The following is a 27,752-nucleotide window of genomic DNA, read 5'->3' on the forward strand; positions in this document are numbered from 1 at the left end:
ATTAATTTGTGCTTATTCAAAGTTCTTTTTTTAATTATATATATTTTATATTCCTCTATATTTTGTTACTATTATATCATGTGATGTCAATTTTTTGCAATTAAGAATTTTGAAAACCAAATAGGAAAAAAAATAATTTGAAAACTTCTTTGATGAATGTACCCTCGACACATCACATTAGGCAAAAGATTCCTTTATTATTGGCATTGAGCAATCATTTTTTTAAAAATTAATTGTTTAAAAGTGTCTACTAGGTCAAGTTGCATCTACTCCTACTTTGAAACCCTATTTTTTTAATTCCTATTAATATTAGTTTTGTGTATATATAAATCATGTTCCCTAACACTTGGAAATAGAGCTAACAAGCAACAAAAACTGTCCTAGACCTTTAGACAAAATCTCCAATTATATTCCCTCTTTTTTAAAAAAAAAATTATGGAGTGTGAAAATTTCCAACCAAATTACATTAATCCATATATTGAGTATAGCAACTTAGAGACCACATTTTCTTGGAATAATCCTAGTATTATTAACCCTCAATGTTCAATCCAAGATTTTGTAACTATTGTTAATGATGTTGACATACTAGACTATTTCCAAAATGACTTCGATTTCATCGATGGAGATGTAGACATCCCCCTTCAAAACACGCAACAAGAAATTATTCAGGGAGATACTGAACTCTCGAGAGAGAGTCAAAAATCACGTGTATGCAATCCACGTCTTGAATTCCTTCAAGATCACCTCATGGAGGAAACAAGTGTAACTGATCTTCTTCTTATGGGAGCTGAGGCTATTGAAGCTAGAAATCTTGATCTTGCTTCTATAGTTGTTTTGAGGCTTAATACAATACTTTCTAATCAAGAAAACAGAGAAAATTCCCCTGTTGAAAGATTGGCTTTGTATTTTACTCAAGCCTTGTTATGCAAGACCTTGAATAATTCATCACATGAATTGTTGAATCAAAATCAATATCAATATCAATCTGAGTTTACGTCTTCAATGACCGCGTTCCAAATGCTTCAAGAAATCTCCCCTTATGTTAAGTTTGCTCATTTCACCGCGAATCAAGCGATCCTTGAAGCAACAAAAGGGAGTCAACAAGTTCATATATTGGATTTTGACATCATGGAAGGCATTCAATGGCCTCCTTTGATGGTTGATTTGGTTGAAAGAGGAAACACAAATTCTTCTCTAAGGATCACATCACTTGTTAGTGATCATTCAAACTCATGTCATGTACAAAAGACAGGCAAAAGACTTCAAGAATTTGCTAATTCTATCAATCTTCCTTTCATGTTTGATCAAATCCTCTTAGAGGACTTGGAAAAAATACAAGTTGTTGTTGAGGGTCATAACAACTTAATAGCTAATGTTATGATCCACCAACTTCACATGCCACAAAGGGGAAGTTCACTAGTCAAGACATTTTTCAATGGACTAAGAAAATTGTCCCCTAAACTTGTTGTCTTAGTTGAAGAAGAGCTCTTCAATTTATCAAAAATCTCATCTATGTCATTTGTTGAGTTCTTTTGTGAGGCTTTACATCATTACACAACAATATATGATTCAATTCTTGGAGGTTTTGGTGGAGGATACAAGTTAGCATTAAGGGTCATTGAGAAAGAATTTTTAAGAGTTAGAATTTTGGACTCATTAAGACAATTCCCTAGTGAGAAATTAGAAAGGGAAAAATGGAGTAAAGGGCTTTATTCATTAAAAGGTTTTAGACAAATTCCAATGAGTTCAAGTAATGTGAGACAAGCTAAGCATTTGGTGAGTTTGTTTAGTGGAGGGTATTGGGTGCAAAATGAACAAAACAAATTGGCTTTGTGTTGGAAATCAAGGCCTTTGACAAGTGCTTCCATTTGGGTTCCTACATCATCAAGTTCTAGTCCTTCAAGTTCAATATCTTTTTAAAATTTTTGTAGTATAAATTTTGGAACATTAAATTTCATGGGAATTAGTTAGATTTGGAGGTTATTGAAATATTACAATGTAAATATAGTGAAGTTAGTTTTGGGAAATATTGAGTTAATGAGATTGTATTTCTTGATTATCATTCTAATTTCTAAGTGGGTTGTTAGCTTGCAATCTAGTGATATATTATGGTGTTTTTGCTACGAAGAAACATATTTTTCTCGAAAATAAACAGATCGCCTAAGGGTATGGAGTAGGGGGACAACGGCTATGGGATCCGAGTGTGTACTTGGAAAAAATAACAACAATAACAAAAATAAATCTTGTGTAGTTCACGAGTTGGAATTGAGATATATACACAATCTTAGCCTTGCCTTTGTGGAGCAGAAAGAATGTTTTCGATTGATAATCCCTCGACTCAAAAGAGGAATATTCGAAGTATGGTTGCAAGAAAATAAACAACAAATGGAGAAAGTATTTTTAATTTCTTTTTACTAATTAAACATGAGAAAATTATAAAATATTTTTCTCTGTACCGAACACACCCTTAATACTAATGTCTATTCCCTAACATTTATTTAGCATTCATGAGGTGTGTTACGAAGATCCGACTCCTCTTCATTGTAATTGTCATTTTCTCATGTACAACTGAGCAACAGTTGTCATATTAAAATTTAAAGGTCTAAATAAAATTAATTTAACAAGAACTTGGATGTTTCCATTAAATCAATAAATACAAAAAAAAATGTATTTTGAATATAGACATTTACCACTTAATCATGATTAACATGCTTTGTTTGGTGATCATGGTTAACAAGATTTCCTTGATCAACATTGGGCTAAAATTAATGGGCTTAGTTTATTTAAAACATGGGCTGGGCCAATAGGATCCTCACCTTAGAGAAAGCTAATCGGGCGAACTGCGAAGTGCACAAATATATACATACATATACATATATAAAAGAGCAAATTTTAGGAATAGCGAACATAAAATTATATTAGAGCTCTATAACTACAGTTTTGTTATTTGCGATATTTGATTTGTATAAAATCACAGCGATTGTATATGTATATCGGTTAGATAATTGTATATATGTAACTACTATGTATATGTATCAATGATTGTGTTTGTATATCTGCATAAAATTTGAATTTGTGTACAATTGAATCGAGTTAAAATATTTGTAGTTGTATACCAAATCTCTCTCTCTCGCTTTATACAAACACAAATTATATATTGTATTTTGTTTAATTTGTGTTTGTATAAAGCGAGAAAGAGAGAAAGACAAAAGAGAACTGGGCAGGGGGAAGATTTATATTTGTATAATTAGCTAGCGTTTGGTCATAGATTTCCAAATATTCTTGGCAAATATTATTTGGTGAAATTTCACTATGTGTTTGACCATAGTATTTGTGAAATATATTTCACTTTTTAGAAAAATATGATTTATACCCATAAGTTTTAAAAACTATCAAAACTAACCATAAGCTTGTATTACAAGTCAATTGGATCTTCGTTGCAACAAATAACAAGTAGTGTCCATGCCACTAGAGCAATGTGATAGTTTGGAGTGAGTGCAACAAGCATCATTCCATACATCGTGAAGTAGACAAAGCACATGACTTTGCTACCTTGAGTCGATTGTTCATCATTTTCATCAACAACCATATCATCACTTTCATATTCACTGAATATTTCATCACTACTTTGGTATTCACGTAAAAAATTATGTAATACAACGCAAACAACTACTATAGAGGGTGTTTTTGTAAAAGATAAAAGTTTGGTATAAAATTTCAATTTTCAAAAGATCCCAAATAATGAGATTTGGCCCAAATACTAGTATTTGGAAATTTGGGATATTTGCCAAATAATGACAAATTGTATGGACAAACACTATTTGCCAAATTTTGCCCCAAATATTATTTGGGAAATCTATGGCCAAATGTTAAATAAGTGTGTAGGATGAACAAATATATATTTGTATTTGTATATACAGTTCTCTTTCGCTTTATACAAACACAATTTATATATTTGTGTTTGTATAAAGTGAAAGAGGCGAGCCAAAGAGTGACGAGCGAGATTCAGGAGAGAGACGAATGACAAAAAGTTGATTTACCATTTTTCTCATATTATTTGTGTACCTTGGTGGTCGATGAAGAAACAAAACTAGCTTGGATCTTATACATATATTTTCTAGATAGTGATTGCCCGCTTATAGTCAAAGTTCATTAAAATGTACTAGTCGTGAAATTTATCTCTTGGGAGTCATCAGTTAGGTGGAGATTTGGTGTTTATTCGTAGTCATTTATCACATTATTATTTCTCATTTGCTATATATGCCATATTTTTTGTTTAGTAGATATTAGTATAAAATAGAAAAATATTGAACAACCTTTAAACATGAAGGACTATTTTGTATATAAATATTTTTCCCACATGATTCTCATTTATCTCTTCCTTTACTTTTTCTAATAATTTTATGCACCACCTACTTCTACGAATAGTATAAACAGCGGTAGAATCTGTCTATCGGAGAAGAGAAAATTGAGCTCCCGGCCGCCTCCTCTCTCACCGCCGCACACACAGTGTTTCCAGGTACATTAACCCTATAATTGTCTTCTTCTTCGGAAATTTATTTTTAGGGATTTGCGCCTAATCGTTAAATAAAGGTATGCGGATTTCAGTGTATTTGAACTGATTATTGTATGTTGTTGGTAGTTATATGTTCAGTTTTAATTGTATGAAATGTCTCTGATTCTACTGCTATTACCTGTTTGATGAAATGCCAATTAGAGACCGATTTAGACAGTATATGCTAAGTTTTGTTGTGGATTTTGAATTACATATATTAGGTTAGTAGCTCATTCGTTCGAGTCTTGAGGACAATAATCTTGAAAAAACATAATCAGTTATGGTATAGATAGCTTGGGCAGTAGAGGTAGGTGAAGGGGATTTGCTCAAGAGTTACCTTCTTTTGTCATTCTTGTGCACTATTGTTTCAACAAATATGCCCACTATTGCAATTTGGAAAGAAATGAAGCCAAAAGCTGCTTTCAGTCCCAAAATTCGATGAGCTCGACACTTGTAGATAAGAAACATGCTTGGACGCATTTGTGGGTTGTAACAAGCTGTTTGGTAGATGAGTTGAGGTGCACCCAAACTGGCATGAACACCACTCTCAAACCAAGAGTTTGAAAGAAGAGCAATGTAATACTCTAACTCATAACTTCCCCCACGTTGTTTTCTGAAAAGAGAATGATCTCCTTTCCTACTATCTTGTTTACTTCTTTTAACCAGCCAATAAACAAAAAAATTTCTCTTTTACGTCTTTCCCAAATCCCCCTCTTTAAATTACTTTCTCCATTACATATCTTCCATTCAACTATCCCTTCTCTTTTCCCGTCTTCCTTCCCTATTTCACAACAATGCATAAGGTGTAAGAAATGAAGATTAAACTAAATGGTTAAAATGCATATCACCCAAGAATTCAACATTTTAACTACTTTGATAAGAAACTTTGATTCACATAACTCATAAGATAGCACCAACATCCTTAAGACATGCTAATGCATAACAAAATACTTTTGTCCAGGCAACTGACTTATAGTACTTCTAAACTCCTTTCACTGATCATACACAAAAAATGACAAATGACACCGACACTAGTTGTACGAATTTTTCAAAAATGTTATTATATCTATGTCGCATCTTCTAAGATAACATTACCATTGAAGGATCAAACACTTACCCATCGACAATTTTAAAAAATCCGAAGAATACATGATTCTAGTAATTGTTAGTGAGATCCCTTTTAGATTTGGTTCAAACTTAATTAGCCCAGGCTTTTAGGTTTCGTTTGAATTGAAGACAAGTTATGTTATTAGTTATGATGGGTTTAGTTATCTGGGTACTAAGGATTTGATTTATTGTATTAAAAATAACTTTTACTTACATGATTTCTAAGAAGCAATTATTTATTTATAAAAATACAATTTACCGTGAAAAAAAGATTTGAGGGACCTCAAGTTATTTTTATCATTTCATTATTTTATTTCATGATAATTTATTTCAAGATCAATAACCAAGCAAGAGTTAAAGACAATTCTAAATTTTTATTTCAAGACCATTTATAATTTAAAATTTTGAATAATGTGCTTATTTTAATTTACATTCAAATAAAAATAAATCAAACCCATCATAACATCTCAGAGTGTTCACCCGAACCTCCTTGGACAACCTTTAAACATGAAGGACTATTTTGTATATATTTTTCCCACATGAATCTCATTTATCTCTTCTTTTACTTTGTCTAATAATTTAGGCACCACCTACTACTACTACTAAACACAAATGATATAAACAACGGATTTTTTTTTAGAATCTGTCTATCGGAGAAGAGAAAATTGAGCTCGCATTTCTAGACAGCCACCTCCTCTCTTTCATGGTCGCGCACACACAGACACACTGTTTCCAGGTACATTAACCCTTTAAATGTCTTCTTCTTCTGGAATTTATTTTTAGGGATTTGCGCCTAATCGCGAAATATAGATATGCAGATTTCAATGTATTTGAACAGATTATTGTATGATGTTTAAGTTTCTGATTGACAAGTTATATGTTCAGTTTTAATTGTATGAAATGGCTCTGATTCTACTGCTATTACCTATTTGATGAAATGCCAATTAGAGACCGATTTAGCCAGTATATGCTGAGTCTTGTTGTGAATTTTGAATTACATATGAGTTGTTTTAATCTATTGGTTTAGTAGCTTACTTTTGCTCCCTCTGCTTTAATTTGTTTGTGTTACTTTCCTTTTTATAACTTTGTGACAATTAAGAAACTTTGCTCTTATTGATGAACCTAGAGGGTTTCATTGGTATTTTTTGAATTTTATTAGAGTATCTTATGTATCTAATTTGATTGATTTCTTCCCAATTATGTTTTGAGGCTTTCTCAAATATGCTGGTTTTCAAGTATATTTTTCTTATGTGGGATATTTTTGAGGTTCAAGTGCTAACTGATGGCTTGTTTTGGTTGCTGGTTTCTTTGACGCATTGACCCCATTAAACGAACGGTCTTTAAGAACTTGTAGTGTTACACTTCCGCTGCTATTTAGACTCAATAGAGAAGGGGAGGAAGTAAAGGAATAGAGGATGTTGGCTGCTAAAACCCTCCCACTCTCTTCCCCAGTCACCAAAGTATCCAACTTTCCAGATTCCAGTCTCATTTTTCCGAAATCCATTCCAGCTATCAAAGCCAATCGAAACATTCTTAGCAACCCTTTTCAGGCCTCATGCCTCAAAACTTCCTTGGAATCCGTCATTGCACCTGATACTCAATCTTATCCTGGAGCAACCCGAGTGAAAATCCTTTCTGAAGCACTACCATTTATTCAAAAATTTCGAGGCAAGACTATTGTAGTGAAATATGGAGGAGCTGCGATGAAATCTGAGGCACTTCAGGCCTCTGTTATTGCTGATCTTGTCCTTCTTTCCTGTGTTGGTATGCGCATTGTCTTTGTCCATGGGGGTGGTCCTGAAATCAACCAATGGCTTGGTAAATTGGGTATCAAACCCAACTTTTTGAATGGCCTTCGTGTCACTGATGCCTCAACCATGGAGATTGTATCAATGGTCTTGGTGGGTAAAGTCAACAAACATTTGGTTTCCTTGATTAACAAGGCTGGGGCAACTGCAGTGGGGTTATCAGGAATTGATGGCCACCTTTTAACTGCACGTCCTTCCCCCAACTCTGAACAACTTGGTTTTGTTGGTGACATTGCTAGTGTGGACCCTAGTGTACTGCGTCCTCTCATTGACAATTACCATATCCCAGTGATTGCGTCTGTTGCAGCTGATAAGAGGGGTCAATCCTACAATATTAATGCAGACACAGCAGCAGGTGAGTTGGCAGCCGCTCTTGGAGCTGAAAAGCTACTCTTGTTGACAGATGTGGCTGGAATTCTGGAAGACCGTAATGATCCTGGGAGTTTGGTGAAGCAGATTGACATAAAAGGAGTGAAGAAGATGACAGATGATGGCAAGATTGCCGGTGGGATGATCCCCAAGGTGAATTGTTGTGTGAGGTCTTTGGCTCAAGGGGTGAAGACTGCAAGTATTATCGATGGAAGGCTGCAACATTCCTTACTTCTTGAGATTCTCACTGATGAAGGTGCTGGAACAATGATCACTGGCTAGATAAAAACTATTGTGAGTTGATCAACTATTTTATTAAGTTTCAAATGGTTTAGCAAGATAAGCTTTCTCAAAGCTCTAGAACCTTAATGGTTCTCTCTTATCAATATGTTGTCACTCTGCTACAAAATTTTGGTAGACAGACTGAATTCTGTTGTATTCTGTATGATAATGGTCCCATCCTAATGGTTTTTCTTGTATGAATAAAGATCAAGTGGGTATTACTAGCACAGTCACTTTGTGAAAATTTTCCAATTCCTGATAAATGTGAAAACTGATGTTTGAATGTATATACTCTTCCTGAAGGCATTATTTTCTTCAACATTCCACTCAGATAGGACTTTCAATGGAACTGCAGAACTAGACATGCTTAGGATTGATGGTGAACTTTGCCCTCTTGGAGCATATTTACTAATCCTTTTCTCTCTTCAGCTTTGGATGACTTAATTCTTCCTGGTGTGTACAATGATACAGGCCAAACTACTTTAGAAAGTTTGGAATATCTAACTAGTTGTGGATTGTTAGAAATGAAGATATCCGGGACTAGGTAGGAGTGACTTCAATGGAGGACAAAATGCGAGAGGCAAGATTGAAATAGTTTGGGCATGTGAAGAGGAGATGCCTGGAGGTGTGAGAGGTTGGCTATGGATGGTTATGAGGGAGAAGTAGACTGAATAAGTATTAGGGAGAGATGATTATACATGATATGACACAATTTCAACTTTTTGTTTAACTTTCTTAAAAACACAATATCTTTGTCTTCTTACGAGTAATTCTCATGTCTATGTTTATCCGAATACATGAATCGAAATATCTAGCTGATCTAATAGCTTATATAGCGTTACACCCGCCCTTACAGATCCCTCCGCTTGTGGTTTGTAACAAGTTGTTTCGTAAATGAGTCGAGGTGCACCCAAACTGGCATATGAGCACCCAAGCTGTAACAAGCTATCTTATTTAGTACTCCTCCGTCCCAATTTATATGACTTCCTTTCTTTTTTAGTCAGTTTCAAAAAAAGTTACACATTTTTATATTAACAAGTTAATATTTATTTTACCTTTATTGAAATGATTTGTAGTCACACAAATTTTTATCATTTATTTTAAACCACAAATTTTAAAAGTCTTTTTTTCTGTTTCGAGTCAAACTATTTCACATAAAATGGGACGGAATGAGTACCTCTTTGAACCAAACAAGAAACAAATAGTTTTTCCTTCCCAAATCCCCTACTATATACTTTCTCCATCACGTATCTTGATCCATTCAACTTTCCCTTCTCCTTTTCACCGTCTTCCTTCCCCTATTTCACAACAAAGCATTAGGTGTAAGACACTAGAATGAAGATTAAACTAAATGGTTAAAATTCAACATTTAAATACTTTGATAAGAAGCTTTGATTCATTTTGTTTTCACACTAATACCATTTGTTTATCTTTCTTTTCCTCTATTTTTTTTTCCAACTAACTAATCTGGATCGGGAAGTCCTATTTTAATAAAGGATAAACCAACTCCACACCAAAGGCACCTCCATATCCGAGACTGATTAAAAATGAAGGAATACTAATATACTTTTTTTTTACCTTGCAAATTTTACTTTGAAGCATATTTTTTCTTTTCATCAATACCAAATTCGATTTAAAAAAAAAAAAGCTTATTGATTTTAACCTAAGCTACTAAATTCAATCAAATATGCACTATTAGAAATAAAGATTTTTCTCACCATAAATTAATTAAAAAATTTCCACTATAGAACGTGATTTCTTAATCATGAAAAGTAAGAAAGACGTAGACTAAGTCAATGCATACAATTCCTATTGACCGAAAAGTAAGAAGACTTGAAAGGCTCCAAAAATTGCACAATTAATTTCTACCAAAATTTTTGTCCACATTAACTCCTGTCAATTTAAAGATATCCAACTGTAAAAATTTTAAAACTTTTTTTTTTTTAATCTTCCTTTTTACAAATTTATGCTACTAGATAGTAAATGTAGTGTTTTTATTAATTAGTCTCTAAGAATGTGCGTAGCACATTTGTTCAAGAAATCACATAAAATATTTAAGTTATAAATCACATATGAGTTGATTTTTCATATATAAATAGGAGATGGTTTATAAAGTAACTATATAGTAAGGATGATAATTTTTAAAAACTAACATATTATATGATGTGATTAAATATATGCTTCTCTGTACAAATAAAACATGTATCATTAAAAAACTATAATTTCTTTTATATAATTACGTATAAGAAGTTGTAGGGGAATGAAATTTATTTTATGTATAAGTAGTATAGAAATTTGAACAACATATGCCTTCTTATGATGTTTAGTGAATCATTATTAATTTAATGGAATATATCTATATATTATAGTATCACGATTAGTTCAGTCATTTAATAAAATCACTTTATAAGCAAATAAGAAGAACAATTTCAAATTCATGTTCCATATTACATAAAATTTGCTAAAAAAAAATTAATAAATGCTAAAACTTCTTTTTCCAGACATAATACCAAAAATAAGAAATTTTAAAATTTCACAGAGAAAGAAAATTTTAGTTATAAAATATAACAAAAATACAAAATACATCAGTAATATTTAATATCGTGTTTTTCCTTCTTTTTACTTCAACTTTTTCTTCAATTCTTCCTCTTCCGCATTGAGAATAGTTAGTTACAAATCACATATGAATTGATCTTCATTTCATATATAAATAAGAGATGGTTTATAAAGTAACTGTAGTAAGAATAATAATTTTTAAAAATGAACAAAACATTCACAAATTATCAATTATTCAATTACTACGGTCCTACCAATTTGTTGTAAAGAATAAAAATCTTAAATTTCTAAAAAAAAAATTACATGACAAACACGTAGATGAATGTCATCTCAAATAGAAAATTGCTCTTTCTTCTTTATATCGATTATCCAAGAAAGAATTGGTACATCGATCATCAAAGAGAATCAAGTTGGGATGAATACACTTAGTAGAAATATTAAAAAACATATGTATCTTTATATATGAAATTTGTATGTATTATTTTTTTTTAATGGCACCTTTTCAAATTATTTACTTCAATATTAAACAATAGTCTGTTTAGAAGGGAAAATGTAGTTATTTTAGAGGAAAAAATCCGGTTACATTATTTTATCAATCAAAACTTTTCAAATTCTTCCATTATGAGATTTATGATAATGATTAAAAGCAATATTAATGTACTCATTTATCAATAAAATAATAATTTAATTATTAAAGGACTTCAAATTCTCCTACTACGTAAATAAAATATTAGTATTTGATTAGATATTTAATTTAGTAGAGGGACAAATGATAATCCAACTTTTCACTTTGAAGCTTATCACTTTTAATAATATATGATGATGATATGATAATAAAATAAAATCCTTATTGTGAATAAGTCCAAGCAAAGGGGCTAGGCTAACGAAAATAAGAGGTAAAGAAAACAAAGTATTCTATGATCATCACAAAGTTTATAATACACTCTATAAGATGATATTACAAATGAGGATGCTTAAATAATGTAAAAAACATAAACATCAAGAAGAAGGTTGAGTTATCTTACCTCAAACATCCTTATTATATACCGTGGCGGAGCCAGAATTTTCAATAAGGCGGTGCAAAATCTAAAAAAATAGACACACGAAGTAGCCGAAGGAGATTTGACATCTACTATATATACCTAAAAAATTATTTTAACCATGTATAAATGATATAATTTTCCGCCGAAGATAAACTCGTAACTGTAAGGTGACTCCGCCCCTGATTATATATGTATGAATTAAAAAAGATAATTTATCCGTCTTTTAGACGAGTACCTCAAAATTGACAGGACTGAATAATTTCCAAGTCTCCTATGTAACGCGTCTTTTACTTAATTGCCATGAATTGACTTGTCCTACAGTAGCTCAAGTCTTTGGATCCTTCCAAGTTGTTATTATAAACTGAATTGTGTATCAATTTTGTGACAAATCAAAGTAAAAAAAAAAAGAGAAGAAAAGCTAAAATCTATGGCTGTTTTGCTATGGTTATTAATATTATCTGCATTTCATGCGGTAGCACTAGCACAACAAAGGCAGTTCAATATAACTCTTGGCTCTTCTCTAACACCTACTACCAATTCATCATGGTTTTCGCCGTCCAGGCGCTTTGCCTTTGGGTTTTATGAACAAAACAATGGCTATGCTGTTGGAATCTTAATTGCCGGTATGCCTAAGAAGACAGCAGTGTGGACAGCAAATAGGAACAGTCCTGTTGTCCCGAGCAATGCTGTCTTGCTCTTAACTAATGATGGAAGGCTCATTGTACAAGTAGGAGACCAAGAAATCACTGTCGTAAATCTCTCTGGTCAAGTCATTGCTTCAGCTTCCATGCTGGATACTGGCAACTTTGTGCTCTATAATTCTGATCACAGTATCATATGGCGAAGCTTTGACAATCCAACAAACACCCTTTTACCAGGTCAGCATATATCAGCTGGACAAGAGCTGTTCTCGAGTGCCTCGGAAGCAGATGACTCATTAGGGATTTTCCGTCTCAAAATGCAAGATGATGGGAACCTCGTTCAGTACCCTGTCAATACACCAGATAGTGCCCCATATTCTTACTACTCAACAGGCACTAATGGAGTAGGGAATAATGTTACACTGAATCTTGATGATGACGGCCTCCTCTACTTGCTCAATTCCACTAATAGTCTAAGAAATCTAACCAGAGGAGGCTACCCTAGAGAAAGGACCATTATCTATATGCTGAAAATTGATGCTGATGGTATACTTAGAGTTTATTCACATTCTCTGAACCAACAGAACAGCTCCGTGATATGGTCATCAACAGATGATAGGTGTAATCCAAAAGGCCTTTGTGGGCTTAATGGTTTTTGCACCAATATAGATGATCAAGCTAAATGTTTGTGTCTTCCGGGATTTGATTTTGTAATGCCAGGAAATTGGAGCGCAGGCTGTGTAAGGAATTTCACCGCAGAAACCTGTCTGTTAAAGGAGAGCACTTCCAAATACTATGCCATGAGAACAGTTGAAAACACAGGATGGGAAGATAGCACTTATGTTGTTTTGGCCGGATCGACCAAGGAAGATTGTGAACAAGCCTGTCTACAGGATTGTAACTGTGAGGCTGCTCTGTTCAAAGACAGAGAGTGTAGAAAGCAAAGGCTGCCTCTGAGGTATGGAAGGAGAGACTTGGGTAATTCTAATTTAGTATTGGTCAAGGTGGGCACTAATTTCATACCCAACGAAGGGGTACCTTATCAGACGATTGAAGAAACAAAAGGCAAAAAGCTAAGGATAGACATCCTAATTGCCGGCATTACATTGGCTGTTTTTGCTTTGTTGGTGTTAGGCATCTCCGGATTCCTCATTCACAGAAATCATGTCTGGACTTACAGAAAAATCCAGGAGAGTAGAAGTGTTCAGTTATGTGAGGATGTTGCTCCACGAGCATTTTCCTATGCAGAACTAGAGCAGGCAACCAGTGGTTTCAAAGAAGCGTTAGGGAGGGGAGCATTTGGAACAGTATTTAAAGGAATTTTGGCAGAAGACCAGAAAGTGATAGCTGTTAAGAGACTAGACAAAGAATTAGTAGAAGGGGAAACAGAGTTCCAAACTGAAATAAAAATCATTGGAAGGACACATCACCGAAATCTCGTCCGCCTCCTTGGTTATTGCCTGGAGGGATCAATAAGGCTTCTGGTGTATGAGTACATGACCAATGGGTCACTTGCGGACATACTTTTTACAACAGAAAAACAGCCCACGTGGGAGGAAAGCTGTGGCATCGCTCGAGATATTGCAAGGGGTCTCCTATATTTGCATGACGAGTGTGACACACAAATCATCCATTGTGATATAAAGCCTCAGAACATACTCATGGATGATCAATACAGTGCAAAAATATCTGACTTTGGAATGGCCAAGCTCTTAAAGAAAGACCAAACAAGAACCTACACAGGGATAAGAGGGACCAGAGGCTATGTTGCACCAGAATGGCACCGGAAACTACCAGTGACAGTGAAAGCAGACGTTTACAGTTTTGGTGTCGTCCTATTGGAATTGATCTGTAGGCGGAAGTGTGTTGATATGAGCCTTGATGAAAATGAGTCAATTCTTGAATACTGGGTCTACGATTGCTTTGGTGCAGGAGAGCTAGATAAACTAGTCGGGGACGAGGAGGTTGATAGAAGACAATTCGAGAGAATGGTGAAAATAAGCATCTGGTGCATTCAAGACGAACCATCACTTCGCCCTTCAATGAAGAAAGTTCTACTGATGCTGGAAGGGACAGTAGAAATTCCAGTGCCTCCTAGTCCTACTTCTTTTTTAAGTGCCATATAGTTTTGAACTTCTTCACTTTATGGTTTTTGTACTTCAAGTTTCAAGTATTCCAACTTCCCCATAGAGAGCAGAGTACTTTATCATCCATACTTGAGCTAAATAAAATATAGTTCTATCAAATTTCTACATCATTCTCTGCCTCTTGTAGCCACCAGTTAACAGAACTGCATGGATTTATCTTCTGCTGTAGTGAACGAAGGCTTATTCCCATTTTGAGTGTTGTCCATATTAGCACTCCTCTTCAAATTTACATGTAGTACAATGAAACTATATTTTGTAAATACTAATTTAGGAGACTTACGGGTTTCTCCATAGTGGAAGCAAATCTGCAACAATCACAAGTCGTGTCACCTATAGTCGGGAGTCCTCACAAAGCAGATGAACTCCTTTGTCTATAGTCTAGATAACCTTCACAGATGGAGAGAGTGTTCTCTTTTGTCCATTCTTTAAACAAACAAAAAAACTGTTGGAAGCAATTTAGTGAACCGATTAAAATAAGGTGCTTAAGTCCACCTTTAAATAAAAGAAACATATTACAAAATAAATAAGACTGCGTAGATCAAAGGTAGAACTCATCACTATTAACGGAATTTTACCAAATCACCACCATAATACTGATTTTTTGCCAAAAGAACTATTGGGTTGTCAAACTGTCAAACATGCCTTCTTTTTTCCCTGTACCTGCATAGCAGGGTGTGTTTGTGAGTGCGTGTGTGTGTGTGTTGAGTTAACAATGTATCTGGAGGAGTGAGGATCACCAACACATTTATCAGCTAATATTTATTTATTTAGTTTGCAGCAAAAACAATAGAATATAACACATCGCGAGGTCTCTAACAGAGGTAAAACTATAACAAAAACACTAGAAGTCTTGAAATAAAACAAAGCAAACGTTGATACAGCCATCAAGAAATCAGCATTAGAACGCATGAAGTTCAGAAGTTTCCACCACGAAGCCTGAGGACAAGATGAAGAGTAGACTCTTTGTGGATATTGTAGTCTGCAAGGGTGCGGCCATCCTCAAGCTGCTTACCAGCAAAGATGAGCCTCTGTTGATCTGGTGGAATCCCTCGTTGTCCTGTATCTTTGCTTTCACATTGTCAATAGTATCAGAGCTCTCCACCTCCATTGTGATTGTCTTCCCAATCAGAGTCTTCACAAAGATCTGCATCCCTCCTCTCAAACGCAACACCAAATGGAGAGTTAACTCCTTCTGGATGTTATAGTCTGCAAGGTTCCTCCCATCCTCAAGTTATTTACCAGCAAAAATCAAATGCTACTGGTCAGGGGGGAATACCCTCCTCCTTGTCTTGAATCTTTGCTTTGACGTTGTCATTGGTATCTGAACTCTCAACCTCCAACGTAATTGTCATCCCAGTCTAAGTCTACACAAAAATTTGCATACCACCTGTAAGACGAAGAACAAGGTGCAGGGTTGATTCTTTCTGAATGTTGTAATCTGCCAAGGTCCTTCCATCTTCAAGTTGCTCTCCAGCAAAGATCAATCTCTGCTGGTTTGGAGGAATACCCTCCTTGTCTTGGATCTTTGCTTTAACATTGTTGATAGTATCTGAACTCTCAACCTCCAAAGTAATTGTCTTCCCTGTCAATGTCTTGACAAATATTTGCATGCCACCCCTCAGACAAAGAACAATATGTAACATCGACTCTTTCTGAATATTGTTGTCGGCCAGGGTCCTTCCATCCTCAAGTTGCTCACCGGAAAAGATCAGTCTCTGCTGGTCTGGAGGAATCCCTTCCTTATCCTGAATTTTCGCTTTCACATTGTCAATTTTATCTGAACTTTCAACTTCAAGGGTGATAGTCTTTCCAGTAAGTGTCTTGACAAATAACTGCATAGCACCACGAAGGGGGAGGGCAAGGTGAAGGAGTCCGTGGACTCCTTTTGAATGTAGAAGTCAGCAAGAGTTCTACCATCTTCAAGTTGTTTTCCGGCAAAGATCAGCCTCTGCTGGTCAGGGGGGATGCTTCCTTTTCTTGAATTTTAGCTTTAACATTATCAGTGGTGTCTGAGCTCTCGACCTCAAGATTATAGACTTTCCTGTCAGAGTTTTAACGAAGATTTGCATTCCACCACGGAGGTGGAGGACAAGATGGAGGGTGGACTCCTTTTGGATGTTGTAGTCAGCAAGTGTTCGGCCATCTTCAAGCTGTTTCCCAGCAAAGATCAGCCTCTGCTGATCAGGAGGAATGCCTTGTCTTGAATCTTAGCTTTGACATTATCAATGGTGTCAGAACTCTCAACCTCAAGAGTGATGGTCTTTCCAGTGAGCGTCTTAACAAAGATCTGCATCTGAAATATATTGAAGAACACTGTCAAACTAGCAGCTTTGAAAGTCCAAATAGAAAAGAAAAGAAAGGTTTTGCAAGTTCTCCTCCTACAGCAGCGAACTACCGACATAATATGAACTCTCATAGCTTGCACACGAATCCTAGAACTTGTTTAATTCGGAACCAGGTCATCCCAAGAAACAAATTGAAGCTAAAATCAAATATATCAAACCAAACGCAACTTAAGAGATTATAAGATAAGAAAATCCTAATTGATTAGAAACCATAGAAAAAGCAAAAGCAACATATCCAAAGTCAAGTAAATACACTATCAGAGAGCCACCAGAAGACGAGAACAACCAAATGAAGAAGATTAATAGATCTAACATCAACCGAATAAAAAAAAATATCATCTCATTTCAGAATTCTTTAATAAAAATTCAAAATCCAATGCACCAGCACATTTTTACAAACAAATCAATGAACCCCTAGAAGCATCCAAATCTACATAAAACAAACTATATTTTTCATTTAGAGTGATGCATGTGCAGAGAAACCCACAATTGGATACATCGCAAATCAAATCAAGTTCACAATCCAGAATAATCGGAAAGAATTACAAATTGCCCACACAAAAATAAAAAAAATTCAAAAAAAGATCACCCTACAGATCAATAAGAGTTGACAAACAAAAGAATTGAATCAAGAAAAAACTGATAGCTATGTAGCATAGCTGAGTACAGTCAATTAGTGCAAGCCATTTTTGATGTGCCCAAGTTACTCTCCTTGGCTTTCTCTGTTCCATATAGACTACCGTCTTTATCATTTGATCAGTTCATACACTTACGGAGATCTCTAATAGAGTTGAATTATTTGTCTGTAGACTTGATATAGCGTATTCCATCTTTCAAAATCCAGCATATCACTAAATACTTTCAAGCAGCAAGTGGAGTTGATCGTCTTCCCATACCTGAAGTCGAGAATTTGATATTATCTGATAATGTCTACTCATCAGATTTGTCATGTCCCACTTACTTTGATGACATTTTCTGGACTTGTTCGCCCAAGAGTTTAACAGTACGACAATGCGATAGAAGATATAGAAAGTTTCAAACTGTCATTGGAGACTACTTATCAAATGTACTTGGAAAGAGTATCTCATAAATGCGCAGATTGAGTACAAGAAAGAGATAGGAGACGATTGGGTGACTGTTGATAGGAAAATGTTGGAGGTTAACCCGGGTATTATTGAAGAGATACATACAATTCACCTAACTAGATGGTTTTGGAGACAAATGACACCGACACTAATTGTTCTGAAGAAATCCCCCCAGCTCGATATGATCAATTTGAAGAATTTGGAGAAAACCATTCATTTGTCCTTCAATTCTGATGGCCAAAGATGAAAGGCTTGAAGCAGGAGAGTGCAAGCAGTTTAGGAGTCAATGCTACTGAAGCTAGTTATTAGAAGGGTAAAAGTTAACTGAATCATCAGTGAAAAAAGAACTAGGATGTACAATTGTTATCAGGTTGTATATATGACAATTTACAGACATATGAAGCATACGGGATGATGATGATTTCTAATGAAACCTTTACATGAATTCGGAACTGATCGACTGGTGACTAGCCTAGAGTAAATCAGCAGGAAAAAAAGAGCTGACCCCACTAAGGTGATAACTGAAAAACAGAATCCACATTTGTACATTGATGATTAAACTGGTGGGCACTTCTGCTCAGTGGGATATCCGGATGTTTTTGACCTCTAACAGAACCTCTTATCTCCCCCTTCGTCTATCTTCAAAAAGTCGTGTCCACAAAACTCTTTAAAAGAGATCCGTTTCTCTGCAGATATAAGGTGATTTATCAAACTTTAATGAGGTAGGAAGACAATACAAATGATATTGTGTACAGAAATCTGCAAACCTGGATCGATAGACAATAGTCTTGAGCAAAAGTCAACACAACCCGGGTGCAACTGAGGAAGAATCGGCTCAAAGAAAGGAAGACGTAGAGATGCCTTGATATTCCGCAGTATCTATTTTAAAAAAAAATATAATTGAAGACGGTGAACTAACAAACAGAGGAAGGGCCTTTGCAATTTGCATTAAAGAAATGCTATTACCTGAACACTAGTTCTACCACGAAAGGGAGGGTAACCATTAAGTAGTTCAAAAAAAATTGCTCCGAGACTCCACATATCAACCTATTCAAGAGAATACATATCAGTTTGTCCAATCTGTGTAACATAGTTGTACAGTAAATAGTTCTTACCTTATCATCATACTTTTTAAATTCTAGAATTTCTGGAGCCATGTAAAAAGGGGACCCACAAACTGTTTCTGCAAGGTCATTCGGATTTAACATTCTGTTCCAAGAATAAAAAGATACAGAGATTGTTAATGATGCCAAGGCATTTGACATTCCCTGTTTAATAATTCATACTCCCTCTGTCCCAATTTATGTGACACATTTTGCTTTTCGAGAGTCAAACAGTTTAAGTTTGACCGAGAATTTGCTCATGGAATCTTCAAATTTTTTAAAATGAAATTTATATATTTGTAAACTACATTAAAAGTACTATAAGTCCCAATAATTGATAATTGAAAATATTTAAAAGATATATGAAAAAATTACGGTCAAAGATAAACTTGTCTGAATCTCGAAATTCGAAATGTGTCACATAAATTAGGACAGAGGGAGTATCATTTTTCTTTACCTTTGTTTTTTTTTTTTTTTTTGAAAAGGTAACTTGTATCATTTTTTTTTCTTTACCTTGAGAGACCAAAATCAGCAATCTTAAGAATTGGGTCAGTCTCCATCGTAGATAAAAGAATGTTCTGAACCATAAATGACCTAAATTAGAACATTATTAAAGGCAAAAAAAGAAGAAGATAAACATCATGTATTTTGAGCATAAGTATTCAAAGATAAGCAAAATTCAACAAGAAAAAGAAGAGAATAATGATGAAAAGAAGAAACTTTTTTATAAAGCAGCGTCAAATAAAAACTTGCCAAACCAAAAACAAAAAGAGTACCATTTTTTTTTTTATTATGTAGCCCACTTGTAGATTATTATGCTGGTGTACTAAATTTTTGTAGGTTGTGTGTTAGGAGACTCTTTACTCACTTCTTCTCATAGATATCTATTGCTATTTTTTCTTCTCTTTTGGACACAATTTCTCCCACTTTATGCACTTTCATGCTTCCTCATTCCCTTCTTCACCATATCTCAAGAATTAGGCCTACTTTTATTTCTCAAACTTCCTTTCCCCTTTTCAAAAACCTTTTCCTAAGTTGAGTTTTTTTTTGTTCTAAATTCCAAAACTGAAGTACACCTAGCATTTGTATCATACACATTCAACTCCTCAGCCAACGAAAGGGATTGGGATATCAGCTCAAGACAATAATAGGAGCATGAAATGTTAGTTGGAGAAAACAGCATTTTAGACAATTGATTTATGCAAAATGAAGGGGAAAAAAAGAAACTAAACCTAGAGATTTCAACAACCTAAACGAAGCTTGGTTCATTTGGAAAAATTGTTGATGCACCAGGTTTTACCCACCTTCACATGCAACTAAGCAATACGAAACTGCATAATGATATAGTGCAATAGCAAATTAAATCAAAGATGTATTATAGCTTGGGAGAAAAATAGTGAGTATACTTCTATTTCAAGGGGTCGTTTGGTAGGATGTATTATAGAAAATAATACATGTATTAGCCATGATATTATTTAATCCTTTGTTTGGTAAGATTTTTAGTATTATAGGGTGTATAACTAATACATAGCAAATCATGGTATAAGTCATACAAAGGTTATTAATACATGAAGAAGAATGGTTAAAGACAAAAATTGTCCTTAATACACCAAATCAAACAGTGGATAAGAAATAATCCCAGCACTACTAACACATCTATTCAATACTATTCTTGTACACTCTACCAAACGACCCCTTAAAGTTTTAGTAGTTTAAAGTTTGTTTATTTTATGCATGTTCACAAGTATTACCCATGTTTCATTAGCAACAGTCCCTGGATTTTGTTGCATACGACCAAACCTATAAAGGCCTCTGCTGGAAGAAGTTAAACATACTTTATAGATCTAGAATGTGTGTATTGTATTCAATTTAACATCATAAGAAAAAAAAAAACTTATACCTCTGGCTTCAAGTCACGGTGGAGGATATGGTGCATGCTCAGTACCTCTAGGCCAGCTCCTACTATATCGCAACCAGAATGGCATCAATTGTACAAGAATTGAGCAAGGACAACATGATAAGAAAAGAAATAGTGACGAAGAGCTCTAAACAAAAAGTTACCAATCTGTTTCATAAATTTTCTAGCTACGCATTCTTGAACTCTGCCATGATCCCGAATATAAGCAGCCAGATCCCCTCCAGCACAAAACTCCAAGACAAGGAAAATAGAGTTTTCAGCCTAAGGGATAAAGCAGTTTTTTCAAATTAAGAAATCATACAATGATTATATTTTTGCACTAAATCTTCTTCCTAATGAATCAACCTTTGCAAGTCAAACATAAACAAGCCATGCACTGATGCATGTCAACAAGAACTTCAAAACCACACCTCCAAAACCCAGAGAATAAATTTTATAGGGTCACAACTTTTGCAGTATCTAGTGCATAAACTATGAAGTACTAAATTGCCGTCCAACCAAAAGCTACGATAATATATTTTACTGCTTAATCACATGCTCGGAGTAGAATATCATACACAATCGAAAGTAGGAAAGATTAAAGTCTTTCCTCCTGGTAAATTTTGCTTAGATATTATGCACCCAAATAACTTTTCTACTTTCCTACTAGCACCTTCAAGTCATGGGTGACTTTCAGAAACCTTATCTTTTTTATAAAAAAAAACTCAAAAGAGAAGTGGAGTGATACCACCACTTTTAGACTGGGTTTATCTCTTTTTTTTTCCACAAAATATTAGCCAACCACTATTGCTCATTATAAGATTGTAAAGATACATAATTCGTTTATCTTTTCTTTGAAAAGTAGAAGGAAAAACGAAAGGAAGAAAATAAACATAATTCCGACAAATTAAGCCAATGAGTTTGCAGGAATCTCTAGTGAATTTTCTTGCTTCTTAGCAGTTAACCCTTGCTCCCCAGTATCAATATTTGATCTTACATGCTCAATTCGTCAGAATTATAAAGTGCAACAATTGTTCAATAGAGCATCAGGATATGTGAGCCATTTGTATAACGGTAAGGATATTTATGAGCTATTTCCATAACGATGGGTATATCAGCTCTAAATAGCAAAGTTGAGGGGTATATCAGGCCATTTTCCCTATTTTGTATAATGTTGGCCTGATGAAATTTAAATGAGGTTATTCTTAAGGCCTGTTTGGCCAAGCGATATGAAATCATGATATAAAATCATAATATGAAATCATGAGATGAAGTTGAAGTTTTGTTTGAACATGCGATGTGAACTCTTTCTCATAAACATAAGAATCTCATAAGTTGCAAAACTATTAATATAGCCCCAATTATTTATTCAATCTTACCAAATAAACAAAAAATTATAAAATCGCATAATAAATTATTACAAAGCTATTTGTTCTCCACTTAAGTTAAGAAAAAAGTTTTGTAGCACTGTAAAAAGTAGTAAAAGTCTATTTCATCTAACTCTTCCTATTCTAACTACGATTATTTTGTTGAGAAGGTCATCTTCATTTGGCTTCTTCTGTCCTCTGAAGAGAGGTGATTATGTGTACATGTATATGGTTCAATTATAAGAAAAAACTTACTTCCACCGTCTCAGAATAAATGGCGGAGTACGAGTAACAGTATCAAGGCACTACCTTCCATTTTGGACTCGAACATGAGTTCCCAAACTCTTTCAAATAATAATCTATGTTTAAGAAAGTACACTCTCTATGATTCAGAAAATACAATAATCTTTGGTCTGAGTAATGATAAAGTGGCTAGTATATGTTATGATTGTCAATTGTGAAATAAATGTTGAAGTTGTTAGCAGCTAATAAAAATATTTTTCAATTAATGGCACTTTTGGCAATTACACATTTTCAGTGCATTAATTTTGTGCTAAAATCAAACATATTAAAAGTAGTGCTTATCAAACATACATCACCAATTTTGTCCTTTTTCATATTAAATTGCTTTGAACTTTTTCATATGTAGCCGAAAGAGAAATTTTTTTATTATGAAAAACCAAAAAAAAATATTACTCCCTCCATTCTAATTTATATACACCAAATCAATTTCTATTATATCATTTATATTCGTCAAATTAAAAGTAATAATAAATTTTATGTTGGTGAGAATAACGAATTTTGAAAAGTAATGATATGATTATAAATATTATTTACATATGAAATAAATAGTTAGTAGATATAAATGTGGGGTTGTTTTAACAAAATATAATCTTGTGGATCAATTTTTGTATTTGAAAAATCCTAAATCATGATATGGAATTCCCAAATCATAATTTTTGGAGAAGGGATTTCATCTCATGATACCAGCGTGAAATTGCATGTCCAAATGCTATTTCATCTTATGATTTCATATCGTGATATGATATCGCATGGCCAAATGCCTACTTAATTTATCCTACCTAGAGTCCCAGACTGTTGGCTGGGACAACTTTCATCCTCCATTTGTTAATGGAAAAATATAAGCTCCACAATGAAGAGGAAAAAGTAGGTTACCGTTGCTCCAACAGAATCCAGTAGTGCAAAAGGGTTAACATTTGCTAAACGAACTTGTATTTCTTGTGCAAAGAAAGAAAACAATGCTGTATAGATAGCAAGACAAACTTCCAAAATGACTGTGGGTGGTTACACGGTATAAACAGCTTGTACATACTATTGACACTATTTGGTATTTACAAATGAAATATTTTTGACTTGTCAAAGAAAAACATTGTGAAAAGATGGGTTCATACAACTCTCAAGTTTCTTTAGGCAAGAGAAAGACCAATAATCAAGACTATTTTAATATAACAAAAGGAATGCAAAAATTTCCCCAAGACAAAAGGATCACCTAAGATTTTAAGAATTTGATTTGAAGAAAATCTAGTTCCTTTTTTAAGACACCAGTTACTACATAAAACTACACAATCTCCTAATTAGTGAAACTTTGCAAGATCTGAACTCAAGTAGCTACTGGATTTAATTTAAAACAAGGCAACCTTCAAGAAGGACAGCTACATAGCTAAAAGAAATAAGCATAGCAAGGACTCTCGGTACTGTAACATATGTACCTTCATACTGAAATGCGAGAGCAATAGCCTACACATAAAGAGAACAGTCTAAACATGAGAAACAAACACTTTGAATTATTAATCTGCTAATTCAACTCTCTGCACAGAAACTTCAAGCCAAACATGTACAGAGAAATCAGGCACACACACTACCAATAACCCAAAGATAGAATGAAAACCTACATATAACTGGCACTTTGGCACTGGCATGCCAGCTAGTCTATTTCTACTTGCATTCGATTAGAGAATGCACTTGTCCATTATGGGCTGCGTACGAGTTTTCGAAGGAGTTTATAATGTTCTGGGCTACTCCACCTATTGCCTTAAGGTTCTGTGTTAGATGCTCATAATCTTTTCAAATGGTAGCAAAGCCAAACTTTGGTAAGTTTATTTGGCACAACTTCTTCTCTCTACCTACCATAATGATCTAGGCTTCCTCAACTCAGCACATCGAGTCTCTCTGTGCATCGCTCCCAATTCAGCATATCGAGCCACAAACTTCACTTCAGGCCCACTCCTTAGCCCGGAGAGTCTACTCTCCTCTCAGTTTCAAGCCCACTCCTCAGCCTGTTGAGCTTGATCACTTCTCTCTTTCAAGCAGGTCCACTCCAATCTTCTCCAAGAAAAGAGACAATAAAAAAAAATAAAAATCAATCCACGCATAAAACCCAAGAACATGTGCTTTTCTCTCGACTCATCCCACCGAGCCTCTCTGTGTTTCTTCTCTCTCAATTCAGCCCATTGAGCCGCAAACTTTTCTCCAAGCTTCTCAGATCCAAGACCACTCTTTGGCTTGTTGATCTTGATCTCTCTCTAGTAGGTCCAATCTTCAAACTTCTCCAAAAAACAAAAGATGAAAATATGTAATCCCCGTGTAGGCCCAAGCACCAGGTTTTACTCATTAATTGTGTAAGGGTTTCCAAAGGCGTTTATAATGTCCTGGACTACTCCGCCCATTGCCTATTTGTGTTGGATACTTGAATTCTTTTCACAACAACATCTAAAGTTTGAACAAGATGCATCATGCATTTGCCAATCTGTTCGGTTTTGGGAATTTCTGAACATATTCTGATTATTTTTTTTGTTTCATTTTTGATAAGCTGCAGAGACATTGATAATTTTGATAAGAAGCTTCTAGATAACTGATCAAAGTCACCTTTTACTAAATCAAAGTTGGTGATTTCGCTCGTGACTAGTTTATCCACTAACTACACTCTGGTTCCATTTAACAAACCACACACTTATTCCAATTACAGAACACTGATTTAACCTAAACAAATCACACATTTGGGACACGATGAGAATTGAAATATAAACCCCTAATGCAGTTAGTTTCCATTTCATCACACAAGAACTACGTATCCTTTGGGGAAAAAATTGCATAATTGCAGAAAAGGATAGACCTATAAACTTCTAAACCTTTGGACCATAGCTGACAAAAGAAAAGCACACAAAAAACACTAGGTGTTTGCTGCCCATATGTCCTAGCCTTGTGCAGTGGGAGGTAGCAAGTAGCCCGGACACCTAGGTAAAGCAATTGTATAATTTTGTTGATATTAAAGAGAGAGACACCACTAACCTGAAATACATCGAAAAGGCGAATGATATTTGGGTGTTCAACAGAAGATAAAAAGCTGAGTTCACAGTCCAAGCAATTCTTGAGTTGGCGAGTGAGCTTGAGGAGGTCGATTTGCTTCAGCGCCACCACTTTTCCGGTGGTCCGGTGCTCGGCTTTCCATACCGTCGACGATGAGCCGCCACCGAGCTTACACGTCAGCGTGTATTCTCCGATCGTTGGATGATCAGCATCCATTTGTATATTCTCTATGCGCTTTTTCGTTGGGAAATAATATTAAGAGCCAATATTTCGTCGAAGCTCCTCGTCAGTTCTTTTATGGACATTTTCATCCATTTTATTTCATGTGACATAGTTTGATATATATATATATTAGATATGGGATCCCGTGTCAGCACGGGGCTCAATATATGTTACTGTTTCTGTTTTAATTTATGTGGTACATATGAACTTTGAAGTTAATCAATTTTTTAGTATGTTTTTATATATTTTAAGTTGCTAATTATTTTTATTTAGAATATGTTTTACGTAAATATATTATAAATCACAATAAATAACAAGTTAATTTTAAAAAAAACTTACAAAAAATTCATTGACTTTGGAAATTTCATTTGTATCACATAAATCAGGACAAAGCGAGTAATATATGAAAATGACATAAAACGTACTATAACTCACAATCATTAGCAACTTAAAATATCTATATATCTATATTTCTCCCAATTTATGTGGTATAGATGAAATTTTGAAAGTTAACAAAAACTTTTTATATGTTTTCAAATATTTTAAGCTATTAATTATTATGATTTATAATACTTTTTCAATAAAAAATTTATTTATATAAAGTATAAAAGAAAAAAAAATTAAAAAGGAAACATAAATGTTAGCAGGAGTCCAATCTATGTTAATTTCTATGTTTTAATTATTGTAATACCAATTGAATTTGGAAAGCCAACTAAATTTTTTTAAAGGATTTTTTTTATAAATTTTAAGTTGTTAATTATTATAATTTATAATACTTTTATTAATTTTAAACCAATATATGTTTTTCTCTGTCTCAATTACATGAGACATATGGAATTTGGAGAGTCAATTAAAATTTTAAAATATGTTAAGTTGTTAATTATTATACCTTATAGTACTATTACGTGATTTTCAAATAAAATATGTAATTTTTTTATTTCAATTTATATGTCATTGATATAATTACATATATTAAGTAATGAAGAATTAATGTCTAAATTATGTGACACCTATGAATTTTGGAGTGTAAATCAAATTAGTTATATGATTTTAAAAAAATAAAGTGGTTAATTATTACAATTTATAATACTTTTTATATATTTTTTAAATGATATATATATATATATATATATATATATTTATGATATTGATATTAGTATTATAATAAATTAAATTTTATTATTTTTAAATTTATGATCTCAATTGTCAGCCTATGCCACATTATAAAATGTTCTAAAATAGATATCAGATTTACAAAAATGTCGATGCCAGCTAAGTAATAAAATAACATCTAAGAGCATGAACCTATATATGTATATATAAAGCTGAATATAGACAATCTGATGTGGCATCTCTCTATGACCAGTATTTTTATTCATCTTTTTTCTCCTTGTTTTGACATTTTATCTTTGTTTTGTATTTCTTATTTGTATTTTTTTTAAAAAAGTATTTATATCATACCCGATTAATTATGTCATTTATAACATCCAATACACTAATATAAATTTAAGTAAATGAAAATGGAAGATGAAAAGATAAAAACTATTCATTTTTCATAACTGTTTATAATTATTTAGCTTATAAAAAAAATAGTTGACCATTTGTAGCAAATAAGAACAAATTTCTTCACTTTGGCTCTTCTTCTTCTGACGATGATGATCAATATATGGTATCAACTTCTGTCGCTAAGATGTCCATCAAATTTCTCGGTCATGTGACTTTTTTAACAAAAGAGAAAGAGAGAATATCTCATGATTCTTGTGAAGACATTGATGTAAAGAAAGAGATTATGTAACAAAAAGTTCTTTTCAAAATAAAAGACTTTTTGAAAAAATGTTTATTCCTCCTACAATGAGAGAAAATTCATTGTGGTTGACAAATTTATAAGAAGGATGATT

General features: G+C 33.8%; 4 protein-coding genes and 1 pseudogene across 4 annotated transcripts; 3 read left to right on the forward strand and 2 right to left on the reverse strand.

Annotated features, from left to right (window-relative positions):
* The first annotated feature begins 435 nt into the window (after positions 1-435).
* LOC125835709 (protein NODULATION SIGNALING PATHWAY 2-like) lies at positions 436-1,920 on the forward strand. The gene has a single exon (XM_049514815.1). The coding sequence runs from the start codon at positions 436-438 to the stop codon at positions 1,918-1,920; it is 1,485 nt and encodes a 494-aa protein (XP_049370772.1).
* A 5,044-nt stretch (positions 1,921-6,964) lies between these two features.
* LOC125835941 (acetylglutamate kinase, chloroplastic) lies at positions 6,965-8,334 on the forward strand. The gene has a single exon (XM_049515051.1). It carries the CDS (start codon positions 7,078-7,080, stop codon positions 8,119-8,121), a length of 1,044 nt encoding a protein of 347 aa, XP_049371008.1. The 5' UTR covers positions 6,965-7,077; the 3' UTR covers positions 8,122-8,334.
* A 3,773-nt stretch (positions 8,335-12,107) lies between these two features.
* LOC125835917 (G-type lectin S-receptor-like serine/threonine-protein kinase LECRK3) lies at positions 12,108-14,618 on the forward strand. Its single transcript, XM_049515023.1, has one exon. The coding sequence runs from the start codon at positions 12,148-12,150 to the stop codon at positions 14,485-14,487; it is 2,340 nt and encodes a 779-aa protein (XP_049370980.1). The 5' UTR covers positions 12,108-12,147; the 3' UTR covers positions 14,488-14,618.
* A 656-nt stretch (positions 14,619-15,274) lies between these two features.
* LOC125835949 (polyubiquitin-like) lies at positions 15,275-16,813 on the reverse strand (annotated as a pseudogene).
* A 1,200-nt stretch (positions 16,814-18,013) lies between these two features.
* On the reverse strand, positions 18,014-25,954 carry LOC125835945 (serine/threonine-protein kinase ATG1t). The gene is made up of 8 exons (XM_049515054.1): positions 25,615-25,954; positions 21,103-21,220; positions 20,942-21,000; positions 19,555-19,619; positions 19,054-19,147; positions 18,905-18,985; positions 18,706-18,817; positions 18,014-18,624 (listed from the first exon to the last, which is right to left on the reverse strand). The coding sequence occupies exons 1-8, from the start codon at positions 25,846-25,848 to the stop codon at positions 18,545-18,547; spliced, it is 843 nt and encodes a 280-aa protein (XP_049371011.1). The 5' UTR covers positions 25,849-25,954; the 3' UTR covers positions 18,014-18,544.
* Between the last annotated feature and the right edge of the window lie 1,798 nt (positions 25,955-27,752).

The sequence above is a fragment of the Solanum verrucosum genome, unplaced genomic scaffold, assembly GCF_900185275.1.
Source record: "Solanum verrucosum unplaced genomic scaffold, falcon-dt-bn FXZP01000128.1, whole genome shotgun sequence".
Taxonomy (NCBI): Eukaryota; Viridiplantae; Streptophyta; class Magnoliopsida; order Solanales; family Solanaceae; genus Solanum; species Solanum verrucosum.